General features: G+C 38.7%; 2 protein-coding genes and 1 non-coding gene across 3 annotated transcripts; 1 reads left to right on the plus strand and 2 right to left on the minus strand.

Annotated features, from left to right (window-relative positions):
- Window positions 1-1,176: 1,176 nt before the first annotated feature.
- LOC11425490 (ammonium transporter 1 member 1) lies at window positions 1,177-3,278 on the minus strand. Its single transcript, XM_003590129.4, has 2 exons — window positions 2,326-3,278; window positions 1,177-2,214 (listed from the first exon to the last, which is right to left on the minus strand). Exons 1-2 carry the CDS (start codon window positions 3,155-3,157, stop codon window positions 1,535-1,537), a joined length of 1,512 nt encoding a protein of 503 aa, XP_003590177.1. The 5' UTR covers window positions 3,158-3,278; the 3' UTR covers window positions 1,177-1,534.
- A 12,750-nt stretch (window positions 3,279-16,028) lies between these two features.
- Window positions 16,029-21,495, minus strand: LOC120578107 (uncharacterized). Its single transcript, XM_039830221.1, has 3 exons — window positions 20,632-21,495; window positions 19,300-20,568; window positions 16,029-18,438 (listed from the first exon to the last, which is right to left on the minus strand). The coding sequence occupies exons 1-3, from the start codon at window positions 21,493-21,495 to the stop codon at window positions 16,477-16,479; spliced, it is 4,095 nt and encodes a 1,364-aa protein (XP_039686155.1). The 3' UTR covers window positions 16,029-16,476.
- On the plus strand, window positions 21,023-21,129 carry LOC120577990 (small nucleolar RNA R71). The gene has a single exon (XR_005643967.1). It is a non-coding gene; the product is annotated as a small nucleolar RNA R71 (small nucleolar RNA).
- Window positions 21,496-22,670: the final 1,175 nt, after the last annotated feature.

Below are 22,670 nucleotides of genomic sequence, written 5' to 3' on the forward strand. Positions count from 1 at the left end.
AGAAATTAGGGTTTTTTTGGTTAGCGTGTTTAATAAAGTGGATTCCTTGTACCCACATGTTTTATTCCTTGTTTATTTCATGGTTGAGCATAGGGGGGTAGGTCTAAAACTGTCATTTCTCTGCGTTTCTAGATTTGAAAATAGGAGGTAGAACTAAAACTGCAAAAAATATATAGTTTAGGGACGGTTTTGTTTGATTTGAAAGAGGCATGACCATTTTCGTGAGCTGTTCAAAATGAGAGGACCAAAAGTGTAATTAAGCCTAATTCTAATGGCAACAATGATTTTTAAATGTCTGTTCAAACGACATTAACTACATCAAGTAATATTTCAACGTCTTGATTTGAAAGTTTCTCAAAGATTATTAATGCGTTGACACCTCTTCAACCTCTTTCATTTCCTTCCCTATATAAGGAGATGAAGACTTGAAGAAGTAAACATGAGTTTGTAGTTTTTACAAGTGCCCTTACTCTGTCAAATTCAAAAGTGCATAAACACTTAAGAATTTATTACCAAGTTCATATCTTAAAAATTCTAAAGTCTTAATAGTCTTACTCTATTTTGTAATTGCTTACACATCTGATTGTATATCAAGTTTAAAACCAAAAAATATTTTATTTGATTAAGTTAGATTGTAATAAGTCTCTTTCATGTTTCTTCGGATGAAAAAAAAAGTCTCTTTCATTTGTGATTGAGCCTTAGAAGTCTCTTGCTTGTATACTTGAACATTTGGAAGTCTCTTGCTTGTGTGCTTGAACATTAAGTTAGTCTGAACTACTCTAGGATTGTGGGAGGAACCAGTAAAATTACTTTGTGTCTCTTTCTCTTTCTCTATTTGTGTTTGAACTTACCTGCTGCATTCAAAATCTGAGTCAGACTCTAAACACATTCAGACTCTAAACACATTTAGACTCTAACCAAATAAACACTTGAAAATTTTTTGAAAAAACCAACACAATTTAACTCTATTTCTTATATTTTTCTCACCTTCAATCTCTTGTTACACGTTCAAACTAGCACTTGTCTCTTATCATATAACTATCTTTAAGAGATGTATGGATTGAAATATTATTTTGATGTTTCAATAATATAATTTATTTTAGAAAGACTAAACTCTTTTTTCTACCAAGAAAAAAGACTACTCAAAGTACATAAAAAGTTTTTTCAAAACTTAGATTAGATTGAGAATGAGGAAGACTTCCTTACAATTTACATCATCATAATCATAAAAAATGACAAACATCATAATCCATAAAACCAAAAACTCATAACCAAGACATTTTCCAAGAACCAATTTTTTACTACCACTTGTCATTTCCAAGGCCAACATGATTAGTCAACAAACAACAACCCACCCAAACTTTCCACATTATCTCCAACGGTTGGATCCTTCCTTACCACAAAGTAATGTACGACCAATCAAATTTAAATTACAATGTCCGTACAAATAAAAATACCTTTCTAGATCTAGAAAATAAAAATATAAAAACTATAACTAGTAAGAAAAATCCAAAACAAATTTAAATTATTATAATCACAAATCTGTAGTTGGAGTAGGAGTGGAAGAAGAATTATGATCAATTTTCCTCAATTGAGTCCCATTTCTATGTGATCCTTCATCTTCATAAGCATAAGCAAACCCACCATGTCGGGTCAAATCCATACCCGCAAGTTCATCTTCAGTTGAAATCCTCAACAACTTCAATTTATTTAAAACAAAGAATAGTGGACCCATAGTTGCACTTACCCACCCAATAATAACCAAAATTTGTATCACATGTGCCCCTAATAATTTCCCTCCACCACCCATAAATAACCCATAGGGTCGACCCAGTTTACCCGGATAAACCTGGTTCACATACTCTTCCTTAGCAAACAAAGCGGTGAATATTATACCCCACGCGCCACACCCTCCGTGTAATTGAGCTGCTTCTAATGGATCATCGTAACGCATCTTTTCCGCGAGTTTGTTGCACGCGATTAAAACTACGGCGGCTATGAAGCCACATACTATTGCTGCCCATGGTTCTACAACGGAACATCCGGCGGTTATTGCAGCAAAACCGCCGAGTAGTCCGTTGCAGACATCTGTCACGTTCCAGTGACCGGAGAGGATCCTTTTCCCAAAAAGTGTTGTTAAAGCTGCTGTGCAACCAGCTAATGTCGTTGTCACCGCCGTCCTCCCCACCGCACTCCATTGCCCATAATAAGTACCTAAAATTGCATAAAAAATTAAAAGAAATTATGATTTTTTTCAAGCTTTCCATTTTGAGGCATTCAAACAATGAAAGTTAGTTAATACAAAAAATTAAGAATGTTAACTACCTGAATTATAAGGACTGAGAATCTTGGTGAATGAACCAGGGTTGAAACCATACCAACCAAACCAAAGCATGAAGGTACCAAGAACAACAAGAGAAGCACTGTGTCCGCGAAGAGCTACGGCTCGACCAGAGTGATCGAACCGTCCAATTCGTGGACCTTCAATGAGTGCTCCCCAAAGACCAGCAATACCACCAACCATATGAACAACACCGGAGCCAGCAAAATCAATGACTCCTGTACCAAAGAGTAGGTTGCCGGTGTTGGTTGCGCTAGCCCAACCATCACCGGACCAGAACCAATGAGAAACCACAGGGTAAACAAACCCTGTGAGAAAAGATGAGTATATAAGATAAGCAACGAACTGAGTTCGTTCCGCTATAGAGCCGCTGGTGATACCAGCGGCTGCTATAGCAAAAGCCCATTGATAAAGAAAATAACTGTAATCAAAATTTGCTGTCGGAACATCCTTCAGACCGAAGAAATGTTTTCCTATGAAACCATTTGAAGGTGTTCCGAAGGCAAAGGCAAAACCGAAGAGATAGTAGAAAACACCGCCAGCAGCGGCGTCGAGAACATTTGTGAGCATGATGTTCATGGTGTTCTTAGCACGAACTGAACCAGCACAGAGCATGGCAAAACCAAGTTGCATAGAGAAGACAAGGTAAGCTGAGAATAAAAGATAGGTGTTGTCAACAGCGAATTGTGTGTCAACGAATCTGTTTGACACTGCTGTCAACTGGTCGCAGATGAAATTTGCGGCGGCTTCGGCGTTGGTGGCGTTGGGGCCGATGAACTGTGCTAGCTGCGAAACTGAACATTCCGGCAGCGACATGTTTGGTGGGTAGGTGGGTGACGAAGCTGCTTAGAAAGAAAAGCGCGTTTTGTTTAATGATGGACTAGTAATAAGTGTGAATTTATAGAAAGAGAAGTAGCAAGTGTTGATTTTTCTTAGTCTTTTGATTTTTGAGTAGGAGAAGACTTTTCAAAGATTGTCAAGTTTGTTATTATTGAATGTCAAATAGCAATAAAAAAAATCTTTGCATTAGATTTTTGGTTTAAAAATTCTATATTTAGGATGTACACCGTATATGTTTATATTTTTGTTTTTGAAATTTGAGTTTTTTTATGCATTACTCCTAGGCATGGCAACAAAACTCATACCCACGGTTACCTGTTCGAACCAAATCCAATGTTTTGACTGAGTTTGGATATGAGTATGAGTTTTCCCCGATTTTATAACACAGGTATGGGACGCGTAACGGGTATATAGGCACTCACCCCGAACCCATGCCCATACCCGTCCCAAATGTAAAAAATTACTTTATGTTGATATGTCATGTTATTTTGTTTGATAATTGTCATGTTAATAAAAACTATCATTGATATTTAAAGGATCAACTAAATCATTCCATCTAATAAATGTTAAAGTGAACATATTGTTGGATAATGTATTACAAAGTTGCTCTTGGGGATGCAAAAAAACTTCTATTTTTTATTAAAAAAAATTATTCGATACGGGGATGGGGATGGAGTGGGGATACCCGAACCCGTCGGGGACGGGGATGAGATTCAATTTCTCATCCCTGTTGGATATGTGTAGGGTAACGGGTAAGCATATGAGAATCGGATATGAGGACGAGGAAGGTAAAACCCGTCCCCACCCCGCCCCATTGCCATGCCTATTTACTCCCTCCGTTTAGATTTATTTATTTATTTATTTATTGACTTTCGATCGCACCGGTTTCTGATCTACCAAAGGTGGACGACTAATCCGGCTCGTGCGTAGAGGCATACACACTGGCCAATCGTTGTTTCCCCTGAAAATCGAACTCGATATTTCCCGAATACGTCCATGAAAGGAGCTTCTTGCCACTAGAGTTCAAGCAACTTGGTTTAGATTTATCTCTTTAATGAAAACAAATAGTACTACTAGTAGCGGTTAGATTGAATGAAAAAATTATCCCTACGTTAAAAACAAATAATGAAATGGATAAGTATTTTCTAATATATTTTTTCTCTTGTGGTAAATCTTCACATTTAATTCTTTTTTCTCCCTTTAAAGTATGGTTAAGATTGTCCACACTTCCTTTTTAGAGAAAAAATCGCTTATAGTATTTTATTAATCAAAATGTGTTCAATATAAATCATTTCCGAGGATTTAGAAATTAGTTGACAATGAGGCTAATTTATCAACAACCTCATTTGCATGTTTTCGCACAAACTCAACATTTGAGTTTTCATAATATTGTCTAAAAGAGTTTTACAATTTTGTATTATAGTCCCAAATTATGTAGCATCATGTTTGGGGATAAAAATCTATCAACAACTCTTTTAGAATCGAGCTCAAAATTGACGGGTCCCAACTCTAGCTCATGAACCCATCCTAAAGATGATAATAGACCACGAGCTTCACCAATATGAACATCACACATTGGACTAAACCATTCACTTTTGGCTACCATAAAAGTACATGTCTCATTTCTTATACACATATGTATCTCAACTTTATTATACTACTTAGAAAAGGATGCTCAATATTGCACTTGAATATTCATGCCTCCGGATTTTTCCGTTGTGTATTTCCCACGTTCATAGTTGTAGGAGCTGGTGATGGATGATGAGATAAAATCGCAAGTGCACGGTCTTACCGAAGTAGTATAAAAGAGTATCGTTCCGACAGGGAGTAGTTCAATTTAATTAACCTTTAGAGATGATTAGAAGAGAGAAGAGAATTGTAAGTTGGGGGTTTTTAAACGGTTAAAAAGCAATATAATAAAAGAGCCTTGGGATCGTTGGTTTCATCTAAATAACAAGTCCTTCTCAAACCAAAACCATAAGCTTATAATGTTATGTTAGACCTAATTTCTCAAGACAGTTTCTCTTAAGTTCCTCTAGCAACCAAGCCTATTTCGCTGACTTGATTACTATTGGATTTTGGTTCCTCTAACAACCAAGCCTATTTCGCTGACTTGATTGTTATTAGTTCCCTTGAAGATCGAAACTATATGTCTCAAAGATTGCAAAGCCTATTTCGCTAACTTTGCAATCCTTGTCTGAATTTACTTGTTCGAATATCAAAGCTCCACTTTCGTTTTATGAATTGATATTTGGAATAATGGACGAACAATTATCAAACCCTCCACTTTCGTTTCCACAGTTTGATAATGGTTAATCCATGTTAAGACGGTGAATTCAGATAAGAAATTAGGGTTACATAAGATTACGGCTTAGGGCTTGGTTTGATTAGGATTATGTCATTTAGACTTATCCAACAATCCCAAGACAAGAAGAAGTCTACTCACTCATGTTCATCGTAGACATGGGGGAGAAGAGAGAAAGCATGAAAGTAAAAGACAGGAAAATAAAGGAAAGGAAAAGAACTTTATTTAGAAAAGCAATTGTCACTTATTGTATTCCAAGTAAAGATGAATATTTGTGATGGCTAGCTACTCTATTTATAGTACACAATTGACTTAAAATCTAAGCAAGTATATTCCAAGAATATTCCACGGTAGATTGTGCGCCAAAATAGAATAGCTTAGAATCCAAGCAAAAGCAGCAAAAGGTGCTCTGGAGGGTGGCACGGCCGTGCCAAGGCTAGCACGGGCCGTGCCAGGCTTCTGACTTATGGGAGACATAATTTGTCTCTCAATCTTTATATTTTTGTGTCCAATTTGCTCCAAACCCCTTTCTTTTGCTCCAAGATTCAATCCATCCAATATTCTTCCCTGAAATATAATAAATTGCAATTTAAAGTAAACTATCCTAAAAAGGAAATAATACTAATATAAAAATATATAAAATCTAAATAAAACTAAACTAAAAAGCATATTAAAATAAACAATAAATGACTCATCAAACTCCCCCACACTTGAATCTTTGCTTGTCCTCAAGCAAAAGGCATAAACATAGTAGCATCAATAGTTAATTCAAATGACAATTCAATTAAAGCACATGTCTCCTCAAGGGCTTAAATCCCAAATGTACACTAATCACAAACTTAAGCATTTCTTGAAATCTTTATTCAACCCAACGATCAAGTTTCAAGTGAGTGTGTGTGTGAAGTCCAACCCTTTTCTTGCTCCTGTATAAGATAGGTATTATGAGGAAACATGGTTTAATCCTAGCACTAAACTAACCAAGAAAGATTCCTTCTATAATTCATATAAGAGAGATGGGAGTATTTGAGAATCTTTGTTCTTTGCCATTTGCACATTTTAAGTTCTTTATTTAAGGAACAACATCTTCACGTAGGAGGTCGGAGGGCCTACCTCCTTCCCCAATCTAGATTCAATGGTACCCCTTAAAACATCATCTTCACGTAGGAAGTCGGAGGGCCTATGTAACACCCCGTTTTCCCAATATACAAATTTCTTAAACAATTATCAGAGTAAAAACCATAAACGGGATATCACATAGAAACGTAATCCAAAACAGTTAAATAATGATTTAACCTTCACAAATATCTTTAACATAGCAGCGGAAAATCATAAACATAAATCATAAACGTTTTCGGCACGCAGGCCCAATAAGTATCTCAAAAGAGTTTATCAAAACATAAGCAGTTCACGTAAAAGAATGAAGCATGTTATAGCATAAAACCCCATCCCGTTACGTATCAGAGCGACCTAGACGACACAGTGAAGGCAAGGCCAACTCACGAAGCAACTGCACACTAAGCACGATCACCTGCAAGTTACCCATACGAAGGGCAACATTTTCAAGCAGAAGGGGTGAGATTTCATAATAAAATAACATTAATCAATGTAATTGCGAATCATAATTAACATCATAAACATTCCATTATTAACTTTGCATAAATGCTAAACAGTTATCACGTAATCATATATCCAATTCATTATGAACAACGAAACATAATCAATAACACTTATCACATAATCACATATTCATTCATTATCAACAAGGCATCTTAATCATGACAATGTGACAATGCTCCTAGACTCCTTATATGCATGTGGTACCAATCGTCATCATAAGTATTAATATACTTTAATCGTGCGGAGGACAAAGCTCCTATAAAACGTGCGGAGGACAAAGCTCCTAATTTTCGTGGTGAGGACTAAGCTCAATGATATGCTATGCATGGACACATATGAACAAAACATCATAATCATCGTAATCATGTGCATTCAATAACTTGATGCAAAACGTCATCATTTTCATTATATTCATATATAAACATTGCATACTCAGTTAAATAACAGCAGCAGCATAGTCAAGTCGCATAACAGCAAGGAGATATCAATATATCAACAACAATTTACTAGAATCATAATCATTTCAATTATATCTTACATATTGCATAATACCTTAATCATGCTCAAATAATATCAACTTAACTCAATAGCTTTACAGACTGCATTAAACGTTATCATAAGGTTTCATTACCAATTAGGGGTTCACTCTGGACCAAAAAGTGCGACACAGATCGCACAAACACATAATCAAGTTCATCCTGGTTGTACTCGCGAGGCGAGAGTACTTACTCGCCATGGCGAGCACCACTCAACTCACAAACTAAGCTTGTTCTGGGTTCCCTCTGATCCTACATTCATTCCTAACCAATACTAGGTAAGTTCAGGTACTCAAAGGCATACAAGATTCAACTAAAAAGGTCGAAACATGAAATATGACATGCACTCTGCCTAAGCTCGCGAGGCGAGGAAGGTTGCTCGCCATGGCGAGTTGAACCAAACAACTCGCGAGGCGAAGGAAAGGGGCTCGCGTGGCGAGCGATGAAGTTCATCACTCGCGAGGCGAGGATCATCACTCGCCGTGGCGAGCGATGAACAGAAGCACGGGCAGACTAGGGTTTTTCTCAAAAATCCCTCACACAACATGGTTCAAAGCCTAATTTTGATTCCAGAATTCATCCTAAACATGTTCTAAGGTTATAGGACGGTTCTTACATCAATCTAAACAAGTTTTACCGTTTGATCATCAATTTTTAGGGTTTTAACCTAATTCCAAAACTTTTCTAAATCAATCCTAACTTTGTCAATTAATCATCAGAATTACAACAATCAATGCTATTGAATTACTCGTCTCACCCTTACCTGGTTATGAAGAAAATCGCAGCACTCTACCTTGGTTCCTCTAGACTTGGCTTTTTCTCCCTTTTCCAAAAGTTTTCACGTACAATGAGTTTCTAAAATATTAGGTCTTCTCCTATTTATACCTCTTTCTAATAACTTATCTTATCTCACTTTCTCCCCCAAAACTATCTAAAATATCAAAACAGCCCTCAACTAAATATTTTTCAAATCTTTATTTTATTTAACAATAAAATAAATTCTCTAATCTTATCAAATCCTCCAAAACTCATAACTTAACACGTCATCAATCAAATCATCAAAATTCATCAAAACATATCAAAATCATGCATATATTATATAATTATAATATAATCACCTAAACTCGATTTAATAAACGATTAAACGAAAGTGGGCGTTACAACTCTCCCCCACTTAAAGGATTTTCGTCCTCGAAAATTTACCTCAAGCAAACAATTCTGGATAAGACTCCAGCATCTTACTCTCAAGCTCCCACGTCAAGCTTTCACCAGTCGCTCCCGACCAAACGACTCTTACGAGAGGTATCTCCTTGCCTCTCAACGTCTTCACTTTACGATCATCAATCCTTACCGGTAAAGTCTCTACCGTAAGGTTGTCTCTAACTTGCACATCGTCGCTTTGGATTACATGAGATGGATCCGGAACATACTTTCAAAGTTGCGACACATGGAAAACATTGTGCAAATTCGAAAGATGTGGCGGTAAACCCACTCGGTAAGCCACCGTTCCAACTCTTTCCAATATCTGATACGGACCAATGAACTTCGGGGTCAACTTCTTTGACTTCAAAGCACGTCCTACACCAGTCATAGGAGTGACTCTCAAAAACACGTGGTCTCCTTCTTGGAATTCAAGATCTTTTCTGCGCTTATCATGATAACTCTTTTGTCGACTCTGCGACGCCTTCATTTTCTCTTGGATCATCTGAACTTTCTCAGTAGTTTGCTGAACAATCTCTGGTCCTAAGACCACTCTTTCTCCTGATTCAAACCAACACAATGGAGTTCTGCATCTCCGACCATACAAAGCCTCGAACGGTGCCATTCCAATACTAGAATGATAACTATTATTATATGTGAACTCGATCAACGGAAGATGACTATCCCAAGTTCCTCCTTGCTCAAGAACACAAATTCTCAACAAATCCTCTAGCGACTGAATTGTTCTCTCCGACTGACCATCTGTCTGTGGATGATACGCCGAACTCAATCTCAACTTCGAACCCAAGGCCTCTTGCAAACTTTTCCAAAATCTAGAAGTAAATCTTGGATCTCTATCTGATACAATGCTCGAAGGAACACCATGCAACTTCACAATCTCTTTGATGTAAATCTCTGCCAACTGGGCAACAGGGAAACTAATATTAATAGGTAGGAAATGAGCTGACTTCGTCAACCTATCAACAATAACCCAAATTGCGTCGTTCCCTCTAGGAGTATTTGGCAAACTCGTCACAAAATCCATAGATATACTATCCCATTTCCATTCTGGCACGTCTAAAGGTACCATCATCCCAGCGGGTTTCTGATGCTCGACTTTCGACTTCTGACAAACTAAACAGGAATACACAAACTGTGCCACATCTCGTTTCAAACCAGACCACCAGAAAATCTTCTTTAAATCGTGATACATCTTCGTAGCTCCCGGGTGAATACTCAAGCTACTTCTATGACTCTCTTCAAGAATCATCTTCTTAATCTCTTCATTGTCTGGGATACAAATTCTTCCTCGGAATCTCAACACACCTTGATCATCGATTTTAAAATCACTGTCTTCAGTCTGATCTCTAGCAATCAACAAGTCCACAAACTTTACATCAACTTTCTGTGCTTCCTTGATACTTTTTAGAAATTCACTATCAATCTTCAACATACCCAGTTTCACACTCTGAGGTGACCATTCGCAAACCAAACTCATATCTCTAAACTGTTCAAGCAATTCGAACTCTCTGACCATCATGGCGGACATATGCAATGTCTTCCTACTCAAGGCATCTGCAACAACATTAGCTTTACCTGGATGATAATTCAAACCAAAGTCATAATCCTTCAACAATTCGAGCCATCTTCGCTGTCTCATATTCAATTCCTTCTGATCGAACAAATACTTCAAACTCTTGTGATCACTAAACACCTCAAATCTCGAACCATACAAGTAATGTCTCCATATCTTCAATACAAAGACTACAGCCGCCAACTCGAGATCATGCGTAGGATAATTCTTCTCATGAACTCTCAACTGTCTTGAAGCATAAGCTACCACTTTACCTTCTTGCATAAGTACACCTCCTAAACCCAACTTGGACGCATCACAATAAACCACAAAAGGTTCATCTGACTTCGGCAAAATTAACACTGGAGCAGTTGTCAAACGCTTCTTCAATTCACCGAAACTTTTCTCACAATGAACGTCCCACACAAAAGTTTTACCTTTACAAGTCAACTGCGTTAGCGGAAGAGCTAACTTAGAAAATCCTTCAATAAACCTTCTATAGTAACCAGCTAAACCCAAGAAACTTCTAATCTCAGTAACGGACTTTGGAGTCTCCCACTGTGATACCGCTTCAACTTTAGACGGATCCACTGCAATACCATCTCCGGAAATAACATGGCCAAGGAAACTCACCTCTTTCAACCAGAATTCACACTTAGACAATTTAGCATAAAGCTTCTTCTCTTTCAACACTTGTAAGACAATCTTCAGATGCTCAGCATGTTCTTCTTCAGTCTTGGAGTAGATCAAAATATCGTCGATAAACACAACTACGAACCGATCCAAAAATGCATGGAAGATGCGATTCATATACTCCATAAACACTCCAGGTGCATTGGTCACACCGAAAGGCATAACTTTATATTCATAATGACCATAACGCGTTCTGAAAGCCGTCTTCTGCATATCTTCGTCTTTTACTTTAATCTGGTGATAGCCTGATCTCAAATCAATCTTGCTGAAAACTCGTGCACCCACTAGCTGATCCATCAAATCATCAATTCTCGGAAGTGGATACCTATTCTTGATAGTTACCTTGTTCAACTGCCGATAATCAATACACAACCGCATACTACCATCTTTCTTCTTTACTAGCAAAACCGGCGCTCCCCAAGGTGAAACACTTGGTCTAACAAACTTCTTCTCAAGCAAGTCTTCCAACTGTTTCTTCAACTCAGATAACTCGGAAGCAGACATACGATAAGGTGCCATCGAGGCCGGCTTCGTTCCAGGAACAAGATCAATAGAAAACTCAACTTCTCTCTCTGGAGGCACATTAGGAATCTCATCTGGAAAAACTTCAGGAAATTCACACACCACCGGTAACCTGTCAATCACTGCTTGATTCTCAATAGATAAGGTAGCCATTAACGAAAACATCAAGATACCGTCGCGTTCCAGTTGCTTCAGCTGCTTAGTAGATAAAAACTCTGCACCACTTTCCTCTTCGACGGAAGAGAAATGCACTGACTTGCTAAAACAATTAATAAGAACGTGGTTGTACTCTAACCAGTTCATACCCAAAATCACATCCATACCACTCAAAGGTAGACAAACTAAATCCATTTCAAAATCACGACCAAACATAGACAAAGGACATTTCAAACATACGAGAGAAGTAGTCACCGAACCCTTAGCTGGAGTTTCGACAACCATCTCTCCATTCATATCAGACAAAACAAGACCCAAAGCAGAAACACAATCGAAAGCAATAAAACAATGCGTAGCACCAGTATCAATAATAGCAACTAAAGGAGTATTATTAATATAGCAAGTACCTCTGATCAAACGATCCTCATTCTTTGTCTGAGTCCCAGTCAAAGCAAAGACCCTACCAGTAGTCGGCGCCCTCTTAGGCTGAGTACACTGTGAACTAATGTGACCCTCTCCATTGCAATTAAAGCAAACAATGTCTGTACGGTTGCAATCAGCTACAACATGACCCTTCTTACCACACCAGACGCACTTCTTGATTTCCTCAGGACAGGCGTTGCTCTTGTGGCCTTTCTCGCCACAATTGAAGCACACAATCTCCGCAGCATCCTTCTTCTTAGGCCGCCTAACATCGACCATCTTCTGTTTCCCTTTGTCAGCGGGGGCACTGTATGGCTTAGGACGACTCTGCTGTCCCTTGCCCTTCCTTTCATTCACTACCTTGTAGTGAGCCTTGGTATCCTCCTCATAGATCCTGCAGCTGTTAACCAAGTCCTGAAAAACTCTCAGCTGCTGGTATCCAATCGCCCTCTTGATGTCGGGCCTCAAACCGTTCTCGAACTTGATGCATCTCGAGAACTCAGCATTCTCTGCAGTATAGTGCGGATAGAACTTAGACAGCTCCACGAACTTGGCAGCATACTCTGTCACGGACATATTTCCTTGCTTCAGCTCAAGGAATTCGATCTCTTTCTTCCCGCGAACATCTTCCGGAAAGTATCTTCTCAGGAACTCTCTCCTGAAAACAGCCCAAGTCACAACAGCTCCTTCCTGCTCGAGGGTAGGCAGAATAGCAACCCACCAGTCATCAGCTTCATCGGCCAGCTGATGAGTACCAAACCGCACCTTCTGATCTTCAGTGCACTGCATAACTCGGAAAATCCTCTCAATCTCCTTAAGCCACGTCTGGGCTCCATCAGGGTCATAACGTCCTTTGAAAGTCGGAGGATTCTTCTTCATGAACGTCTCCAACATCCTAGCTTCAGCATTTGCACCAGCATTCACGTTAGGTTGTTGTCCCACAGCTTGGGCAACAGCTTGTAGAGCAGCAGCTAACGCAGCATCATTCCTTCCAGCCATTTCTGATATTCTACAAAAGTAGCAACAACAACATAAGATAGTAATATAAATATTACTAAGACTCGACACGACTCTCTAATTGACCGGACGGATCAACCTGCTCTGATACCAATTGTAACACCCCGTTTTCCCAATATACAAATTTCTTAAACAATTATCAGAGTAAAAACCATAAACGGGATATCACATAGAAACGTAATCCAAAACAGTTAAATAATGATTTAACCTTCACAAATATCTTTAACATAGCAGCGGAAAATCATAAACATAAATCATAAACGTTTTCGGCACGCAGGCCCAATAAGTATCTCAAAAGAGTTTATCAAAACATAAGCAGTTCACGTAAAAGAATGAAGCATGTTATAGCATAAAACCCCATCCCGTTACGTATCAGAGCGACCTAGACGACACAGTGAAGGCAAGGCCAACTCACGAAGCAACTGCACACTAAGCACGATCACCTGCAAGTTACCCATACGAAGGGCAACATTTTCAAGCAGAAGGGGTGAGATTTCATAATAAAATAACATTAATCAATGTAATTGCGAATCATAATTAACATCATAAACATTCCATTATTAACTTTGCATAAATGCTAAACAGTTATCACGTAATCATATATCCAATTCATTATGAACAACGAAACATAATCAATAACACTTATCACATAATCACATATTCATTCATTATCAACAAGGCATCTTAATCATGACAATGTGACAATGCTCCTAGACTCCTTATATGCATGTGGTACCAATCGTCATCATAAGTATTAATATACTTTAATCGTGCGGAGGACAAAGCTCCTATAAAACGTGCGGAGGACAAAGCTCCTAATTTTCGTGGTGAGGACTAAGCTCAATGATATGCTATGCATGGACACATATGAACAAAACATCATAATCATCGTAATCATGTGCATTCAATAACTTGATGCAAAACGTCATCATTTTCATTATATTCATATATAAACATTGCATACTCAGTTAAATAACAGCAGCAGCATAGTCAAGTCGCATAACAGCAAGGAGATATCAATATATCAACAACAATTTACTAGAATCATAATCATTTCAATTATATCTTACATATTGCATAATACCTTAATCATGCTCAAATAATATCAACTTAACTCAATAGCTTTACAGACTGCATTAAACGTTATCATAAGGTTTCATTACCAATTAGGGGTTCACTCTGGACCAAAAAGTGCGACACAGATCGCACAAACACATAATCAAGTTCATCCTGGTTGTACTCGCGAGGCGAGAGTACTTACTCGCCATGGCGAGCACCACTCAACTCACAAACTAAGCTTGTTCTGGGTTCCCTCTGATCCTACATTCATTCCTAACCAATACTAGGTAAGTTCAGGTACTCAAAGGCATACAAGATTCAACTAAAAAGGTCGAAACACGAAATATGACATGCACTCTGCCTAAGCTCGTGAGGCGAGGAAGGTTGCTCGCCATGGCGAGTTGAACCAAACAACTCGCGAGGCGAAGGAAAGGGGCTCGCGTGGCGAGCGATGAAGTTCATCACTCGCGAGGCGAGGATCATCACTCGCCGTGGCGAGCGATGAACAAAAGCACGGGCAGACTAGGGTTTTTCTCAAAAATCCCTCACACAACATGGTTCAAAGCCTAATTTTGATTCCAGAATTCATCCTAAACATGTTCTAAGGTTATAGGACGGTTCTTACATCAATCTAAACAAGTTTTACCGTTTGATCATCAATTTTTAGGGTTTTAACCTAATTCCAAAACTTTTCTAAATCAATCCTAACTTTGTCAATTAATCATCAGAATTACAACAATCAATGCTATTGAATTACTCGTCTCACCCTTACCTGGTTATGAAGAAAATCGCAGCACTCTACCTTGGTTCCTCTAGACTTGGCTTTTTCTCCCTTTTCCAAAAGTTTTCACGTACAATGAGTTTCTAAAATATTAGGTCTTCTCCTATTTATACCTCTTTCTAATAACTTATCTTATCTCACTTTCTCCCCCAAAACTATCTAAAATATCAAAACAGCCCTCAACTAAATATTTTTCAAATCTTTATTTTATTTAACAATAAAATAAATTCTCTAATCTTATCAAATCCTCCAAAACTCATAACTTAACACGTCATCAATCAAATCATCAAAATTCATCAAAACATATCAAAATCATGCATATATTATATAATTATAATATAATCACCTAAACTCGATTTAATAAACGATTAAACGAAAGTGGGCGTTACAGCCTACCTCCTTCCCCAATCTAGATTCAATGGTACCCCTTAAAACATCATCTTCACGTAGGAAGTCGGAGGGCCTACCTCCTTCCCCAATCTAGATTCAATGATGCTTTTTAAAGTTTTTTCTCAAGATAACAATCACCTTCACGTAGGAAGTCGGAGGGCCTACCTCCTTCCCCAATCTAGATTCAGTGATGAGATCTTGGAATTTATTTGGCTTTTTGGCTTCTTATGAATTTCCTTATACTCACTTATACTACTGGCGCTTTGAGAATCTTTGAAGGTTAATGCACCACTAAGATTAAAACGTGTTTCCTTAAAATACCTATTCATACATTTACTCAAGGGAAGCAACTTTGTGTTTTTCTCATTGAAGAACTTTATTCACTTTAAAACAAGATATGGGTATATCAAGAAGACTAAAAAACACAAGAGTTTGCTTTCATGTACAAGAATCAACAAAATAAGAGGAGACAATGAAAATTTTTGTGTCACGATACTTTCAATAAAAATTAGCTACTTAAACATGCCTTTCACAATAAAACGAAACAAAAGAATAAAGTTCAAGGGAGTTTGGAAACACTACGACTAAAGACACTTTATTAGGCTCCCCCCACACTTAGGAGAAGCATTGTCCTCAATGATTCAAATGATAGAAACGAAAGAAATAAGGAAAAAGTGAGAAAGGGTGCGGAAAGCTCACAATTTGTCGAAATTTTAAACTCCGGAGGCCTTCAGGTTGGCACGGCCGTGCCAGATGTAGCACGGGCCGTGCCATCATTCTGCCAACTTTATTGAAGATGTGGTTGTGTTTCTTGGCACGGCCGTGCCAAATCAAGCACGGGCCGTGCCACCTTTCTGGTTCTTGGAACTTTGATTTTCTTGCGTTTCTTAATCAATCTCGGACACTTACCTACAAAATAAAGAGAAATAACAGAAAACAAAGAAAGCAATTAAATTGGTGGGTTGCCTCCCACGAAGCGCTCTTTTAACGTCACTAGCTTGACGAAGGTGAGGATGAAAATCCTTAAGGTGGGTCACTAAGGGTGAAATCAGCCACTACTTCATTTACTTCTCCGGTATTATAGATTTTAAGCCGTTGGCCATTAACCGTGAAGGATTCTGTTTCTTCAGAAAAGATTTCAATCGCCCCATAAGGGTAGACTGTGCGAACTTGGAAAGGACCGGACCATCGTGATCGCAGTTTACCTGGAAAGAGCTTTAGCCTAGAGTTAAAGAGCAGCACAAGGTCACCACTTTTGAAGTGCCTTTTGATGATTTTCTTGTCATGCCAGGTCTTAGTTCTCTCTTTGTAAATGCGGGCATTCTCATAGGCATCCATCCTAAGTTCTTCTAGCTCGTTTAATTGAAGTTTTCTTTTGTCACCGGCTAAATTGGGATCTAAGTTGAGGTTTCTAATTGCCCAATAGGCCTTATGCTCGAGCTCAACAGGAAGGTGACAAGATTTCCCATAGACAAGTTTAAAAGGGGTCATCCCAATGGGGGTTTTATAAGCCGTTCGATAGGCCCAAAGGGCATCGTCAAGCTTATTTGACCAATCTGTTCTAGAGGTGGAAACAGTTTTTTCAAGGATGGCTTTAATTTGTCTGTTTGAGACCTCCACTTGTCCGCTAGTTTGGGGGTGATAGGGTGTCGCAATTTTGTGCCTCACTCCAAGTTTTTGCAAAAGTTTTTCAAAATGTCTTGAAATGAAGTGAGACCCTCCATCGCTTATCACAACTCGTGGCACTCCGAATCTAGGGAAGATGACTTTCTTAAACATTTTTATAACTACTTGTGCATCATTAGTGGGGGAAGCAATGGCCTCAACCCATTTGGACACATAGTCAACGGCTACTAATATGTATTGATTCCCAAAAGAGGAAGGGAAAGGTCCCATAAAGTCAATACCCCAAACATCAAATATTTCCACTTCAAGGATGTTATTCAAAGGCATTTCATTTCTTTTTGTAATGCTACCGGTGCGTTGACATTTGTCACATTTAGAGATAAAGAGATGTACATCTTTGAAAAGTGATGGCCACCAGAAACCAGAATGAAGAATTTTGAAAGAAGTCTTTTGTGTACTGGCGTGGCCGCCATAAGAAGAGGAGTGACAATGAGTTAGAATACTACTTACCTCATTTTCAGGAATGCATCGCCTGAAAATCCCATCTGAGCCTCTTCGGAAGAGGTAGGGCTCGTCCCAATAGTAGTGCTTGAGATCATTGAAGAATTTCTTCTTTTGTTGGTAGTTTAACTCGGGTGGTAGTACTCCTGCTGCAAGAAAGTTAACAAAATCTGCATACCAAGGTGCGTCAGTTTGTGCCAATAAGAATAGTTGGTCATCTGGGAATGAGTCATCCAAGGGTAGCTCATCCTTATTGGTCTCCCGAAGTCGGGACAAGTGGTCAGCGACAACATTTTCTACGCCCTTTTTATCTTTTATTTCAAGGTCAAATTCTTGGAGGAGCAAAATCCATCGGATCAATCTCGGTTTGGCATCTTTTTTGTTTAGCAAGTATTTTATGGCCGAGTGATCTGTATAAACAATGATTTTTGATCCCACCAAGTATTGCCGAAATTTGTCAATGGCGTAGACAACTGCTAGCAATTCTTTTTCTGTCGTGGCATAGTTTACCTGTGCCCCATCTAGGGTCTTACTGGCATAGTATATGGCATGCATCTTTTTATCCCTTCTTTGACCTAATACTGCCCCAACCGCATAGTCGCTTGCATCACACATTATTTCAAAAGGCAAGTTCCAATCTGGTGGTTGTATGATTGGGGCGGTAATTAGTGCTTCCTTCAACCTGCAAAATGTCTGCAAACAAGAATCATCAAAGGTAAAGTCTGCATCCTTGAGAAGCAGGCTGGTTAGCGGCTTAGTGATTGATGAAAAATCTTTGATGAAACGACGGTAGAACCCTGCATGTCCTAGGAAACTTCTAATTTCTTTGACTGAGGTGGGAGGTAGCATTTTTTCAATAATTTCGATTTTTGCTTTGTCGACCTCTATACCTCTGTCGGAAACCAAGTGTCCTAGGACAATTCCTTCTCTTACCATGAAGTGACATTTCTCCCAATTTAAGACTAGGTTCACCTGTTCACATCTTTTCAAAACTTTTTCAAGGTTAGTCAAACAATCATCAAAATTAGAACCATGCACAGAAAAATCATCCATAAAGACTTCCATTATCTTTTCAACAAAGTCAGAAAAAATAGACATCATGCAACTTTGAAAAGTAGCAGGGGCATTACAGAGACCAAAAGACATTCTTCTATAAGCAAAGGTCCCGAAGGGACATGTAAAAGTTGTCTTTTCTTGGTCATTAGGGTGAATGAGTATTTGGAAAAATCCAAAATAGCCATCTAGGTAACAAAAATGCGAATGCTTAGCTAACCTTTCTAACATTTGGTCTATAAAAGGGAGAGGGAAGTGATCTTTACGGGTTGCTTTATTAAGCTTTCTATAATCAATACACATTCTCCAACCGGTGACGGTTCTAGTGGCAATGGATTCATTTTTATCATTTTTAATAACTGTGAGACCACCCTTCTTTGGTACAACTTGCACGGGGCTAACCCATTTGGAGTCAGAAATTGGATAAATAACACCTGCATCTAGGAGTTTTAAGACTTCCTTCTTCACAACTTCTTTCATATTGGGATTTAGTCTTCTTTGGTGTTCAATGGAGGGTTTATAGTCTTCTTCAAGAAGTATCCTATGCATGCATAATGAAGGATTTATTCCTTTAATGTCATCAATGGTGTAACCTATGGCTTTAGGATATTTCTTGAGGACATAAAGCAATTTTTCAGTTTCTACTTCATCGAGACTTGCATTTACAATAACAGGATAAGTGGAGTTAGGGCCCAAGAATTCATACCTTAGATTTGATGGAAGTGTTTTGAGTTCTACTTTCGGTGCCTCCTTGGGTAGAAGTGTTGGTTCTTCTTGTACTAACTCCTCCACACTTAGACCTTTCATTGGAGGAGTTCTATCTAACAGTTCTTCATAAGCTTTTGCCTCCCCTTCCAATTTTGTACCTGCATTGTTAACCAAGCATACTTCCAAACTATCATGTGTAGTTGATGCTAAAGAGCATTCTTTCACGCAATGGTCGATTATGTCTATCATGCAACAAGAGTCCTTAATGGAGGGACCTTTCATTAGTTTAGCAAGTTCAAATTCAACAGTTTCCTTACCTACATTGAAGGCAAGCTTACCCTTTTTTACATCAATGATAGCTCCTGCAGTGGCAAGGAAAGGTCTTCCCAAAAGAATTGGTACCTGATTGTCTTCCTCCATTTCCATCACAACAAAATCGGCGGGGATATATACCTCTCCTACCTTAACGGGGACATCTTCTATGATTCCAGCTGGATACTTAACAGAACGGTCTGCTAGTTGTAGGGTCATCCTTGTTGATTTAAGTTCCCCTATTCCCAACTTCTCATAAAGTGATAAGGGCATTAGGCTGACACTGGCTCCTAGATCACACATAGCTTTCTTCACAACTTCCGACCCTATGACACAGGGTATGGAAAAACTACCTGGATCTTTAAGCTTTGGTGGCAATTTATTTTGGATGATGGCACTACATTCTTCCGTAAGGTTAACCGTCTCACTTTCCTCAATCTTTCTTTTTTTAGAGAGGATTTCTTTCAAAAATTTAGCATATGTGGGCATTTGGGTTAGGACCTCGGTAAATGGCACATCAATATATATTTTGTTCATCATCTCCATGAACTTTTTGAATTGCTCATCGAGCTTTGATTTGGCAAACCTTTGTGGGAAGGGGATTTTTGGCTTAAAGGGAGGTGGCGTGTTTTCCTCAACTCGTGGTTCCTCTCTTTCTGCCCTGGTTTCCCTAGATGGTGGTTCGCGGATTTCTTTCTCACTGTCATTGGTCTCGGTTCTCCTTATGGGGTCTTCGAGTGGCTTACCACTCCTAAGTGTAACAACATTCATTTTATTGGGGTGGTCAACTTTACGAACTACCTGGGAGAGCTGAGTTTCAGAACTTTTGTTGTGAGAGGAGATGGAGTCTATCTTTGTTGTGAGAGTAGCAAGAGAGTTGTTCAAAAGTCTAGTTTGATCCTTGAGCTCTTGGAGCTGTTCAGATTGTTTAAGAAAATAGTTTTCCATTAAAAGTTCAATGTGAGATTTTTGAACAACTCTTTGGCCATTCTGAACAAAATTTAACTGCTCAACACTACTTAGGTTGTAATCGGTGTTAGAATGACTAGATAGGCCACATGCTTCACAAGGAGGTGAGAAGGTAGGTGTGTTCATGCGATCAAGTCTTTGAGATAATGCATTCACCTTGGTAGATAAATAGTCAATGGAAGAGGTTTCATCCATACCTGCCTCTTTTTTAGAGGGTGAAGGATCGATGGTTGCTTTTTCTTCTGTCCATTGGAAGAGGTTTAGAGCCATGTTCTCAATTAACGCATAAGCTGTTGTGAAGTCTTTGTTCATTAGGGCACCACCTGCAGCTGCATCAATAGTCAATTTAGTGCTAGATGTTAGACCATTATAAAAGGTGTGGATGATTAACCATTTTTCTAGACCGTGATGGGGACAACGTCTAAGTATTTCTTTAAAACGTTCCCACACATCGAAAAGAGATTCCCCGTTCTTTTGAGTAAATTGGTAAAGCTTTCCCCTAAGTTGGGCAGTTTTGGATGGGGGAAAGAAACGACAAAGGAACTCTCGCCTCAGTTGGTCCCATGAGGTAATGGAACCAGGTTTCAAAGAGTTGAACCAATTGCTGGCTTTATCTTTTAGAGAAAAAGGGAAGAGATGTAGCCTGACGGTTTCTTGGTCGTCCTTGCAAGTTACACTAAGTCTCCAAAAGGTTGAGATATGTAAATTTGGGTCCTCGGAAGGTGATCCAGAGAACTGGTTTTGTTGCACCAGAATAAGTAGTGCAGGTTTTATTTTGAAGTTGCTACCTTGAACTGTTGGGTAGACTATAATAGTGCATGGCTCATCCGAAGAAGGGATCGAATACTCCTTAAGAGTGCGTTCCTCAGCCATGTTATCTATTATCTTTAAGCCACCCAAATCAAGTGTAGAAAAAAGAAAAAGAAGAAGGGAAGAAGAGGGGAGAGAAAAGAGTTCTAATCACAAAGAAAGAGTTAATCAAATTAGTTTTACTCCCTGGCAGCGGCGCCAGAAACTTGATGAGATAAAACCGCAAGTGCACGATCTTACCGAAGTAGTATAAAAGAGTATCGTTCCGACAGGGAGTAGTTCCATTTAATTAACCTTTAGAGATGATTAGAAGAGAGAAGAGAATTGTAAGTTGGGGGTTTTTAAACGGTTAAAAAGCAATATAATAAAAGAGCCTTGGGATCGTTGGTTTCATCTAAATAACAAGTCCTTCTCAAACCAAAACCATAAGCTTATAATGTTATGTTAGACCTAATTTCTCAAGACAGTTTCTCTTAAGTTCCTCTAGCAACCAAGCCTATTTCGCTGACTTGATTACTATTGGATTTTGGTTCCTCTAACAACCAAGCCTATTTCGCTGACTTGATTGTTATTAGTTCCCTTGAAGATCGAAACTATATGTCTCAAAGATTGCAAAGCCTATTTCGCTGACTTTGCAATCCTTGTCTGAATTTACTTGTTCGAATATCAAAGCTCCACTTTCGTTTTATGAATTGATATTTGGAATAATGGACGAACAATTATCAAACCCTCCACTGTCGTTTCCACAGTTTGATAATGGTTAATCCATGTTAAGACGGTGAATTCAGATAAGAAATTAGGGTTACATAAGATTACGGCTTAGGGCTTGGTTTGATTAGGATTATGTCATTTAGACTTATCCAACAATCCCAAGACAAGAAGAAGTCTACTCACTCATGTTCATCGTAGACATGGGGGAGAAGAGAGAAAGCATGAAAGTAAAAGACAGGAAAATAAAGGAAAGGAAAAGAACTTTATTTAGAAAAGCAATTGTCACTTATTGTATTCCAAGTAAAGATGAATATTTGTGATGGCTAGCTACTCTATTTATAGTACACAATTGACTTAAAATCTAAGCAAGTATATTCCAAGAATATTCCACGGTAGATTGTGCGCCAAAATAGAATAGCTTAGAATCCAAGCAAAAGCAGCAAAAGGTGCTCTGGAGGGTGGCATGGCCGTGCCAAGGCTAGCACGGGCCGTGCCAGGCTTCTGACTTATGGGAGACATAATTTGTC

This window comes from Medicago truncatula, chromosome 1, assembly GCF_003473485.1.
Source record: "Medicago truncatula cultivar Jemalong A17 chromosome 1, MtrunA17r5.0-ANR, whole genome shotgun sequence".
In the NCBI taxonomy this organism is placed as follows: Eukaryota; Viridiplantae; Streptophyta; class Magnoliopsida; order Fabales; family Fabaceae; genus Medicago; species Medicago truncatula.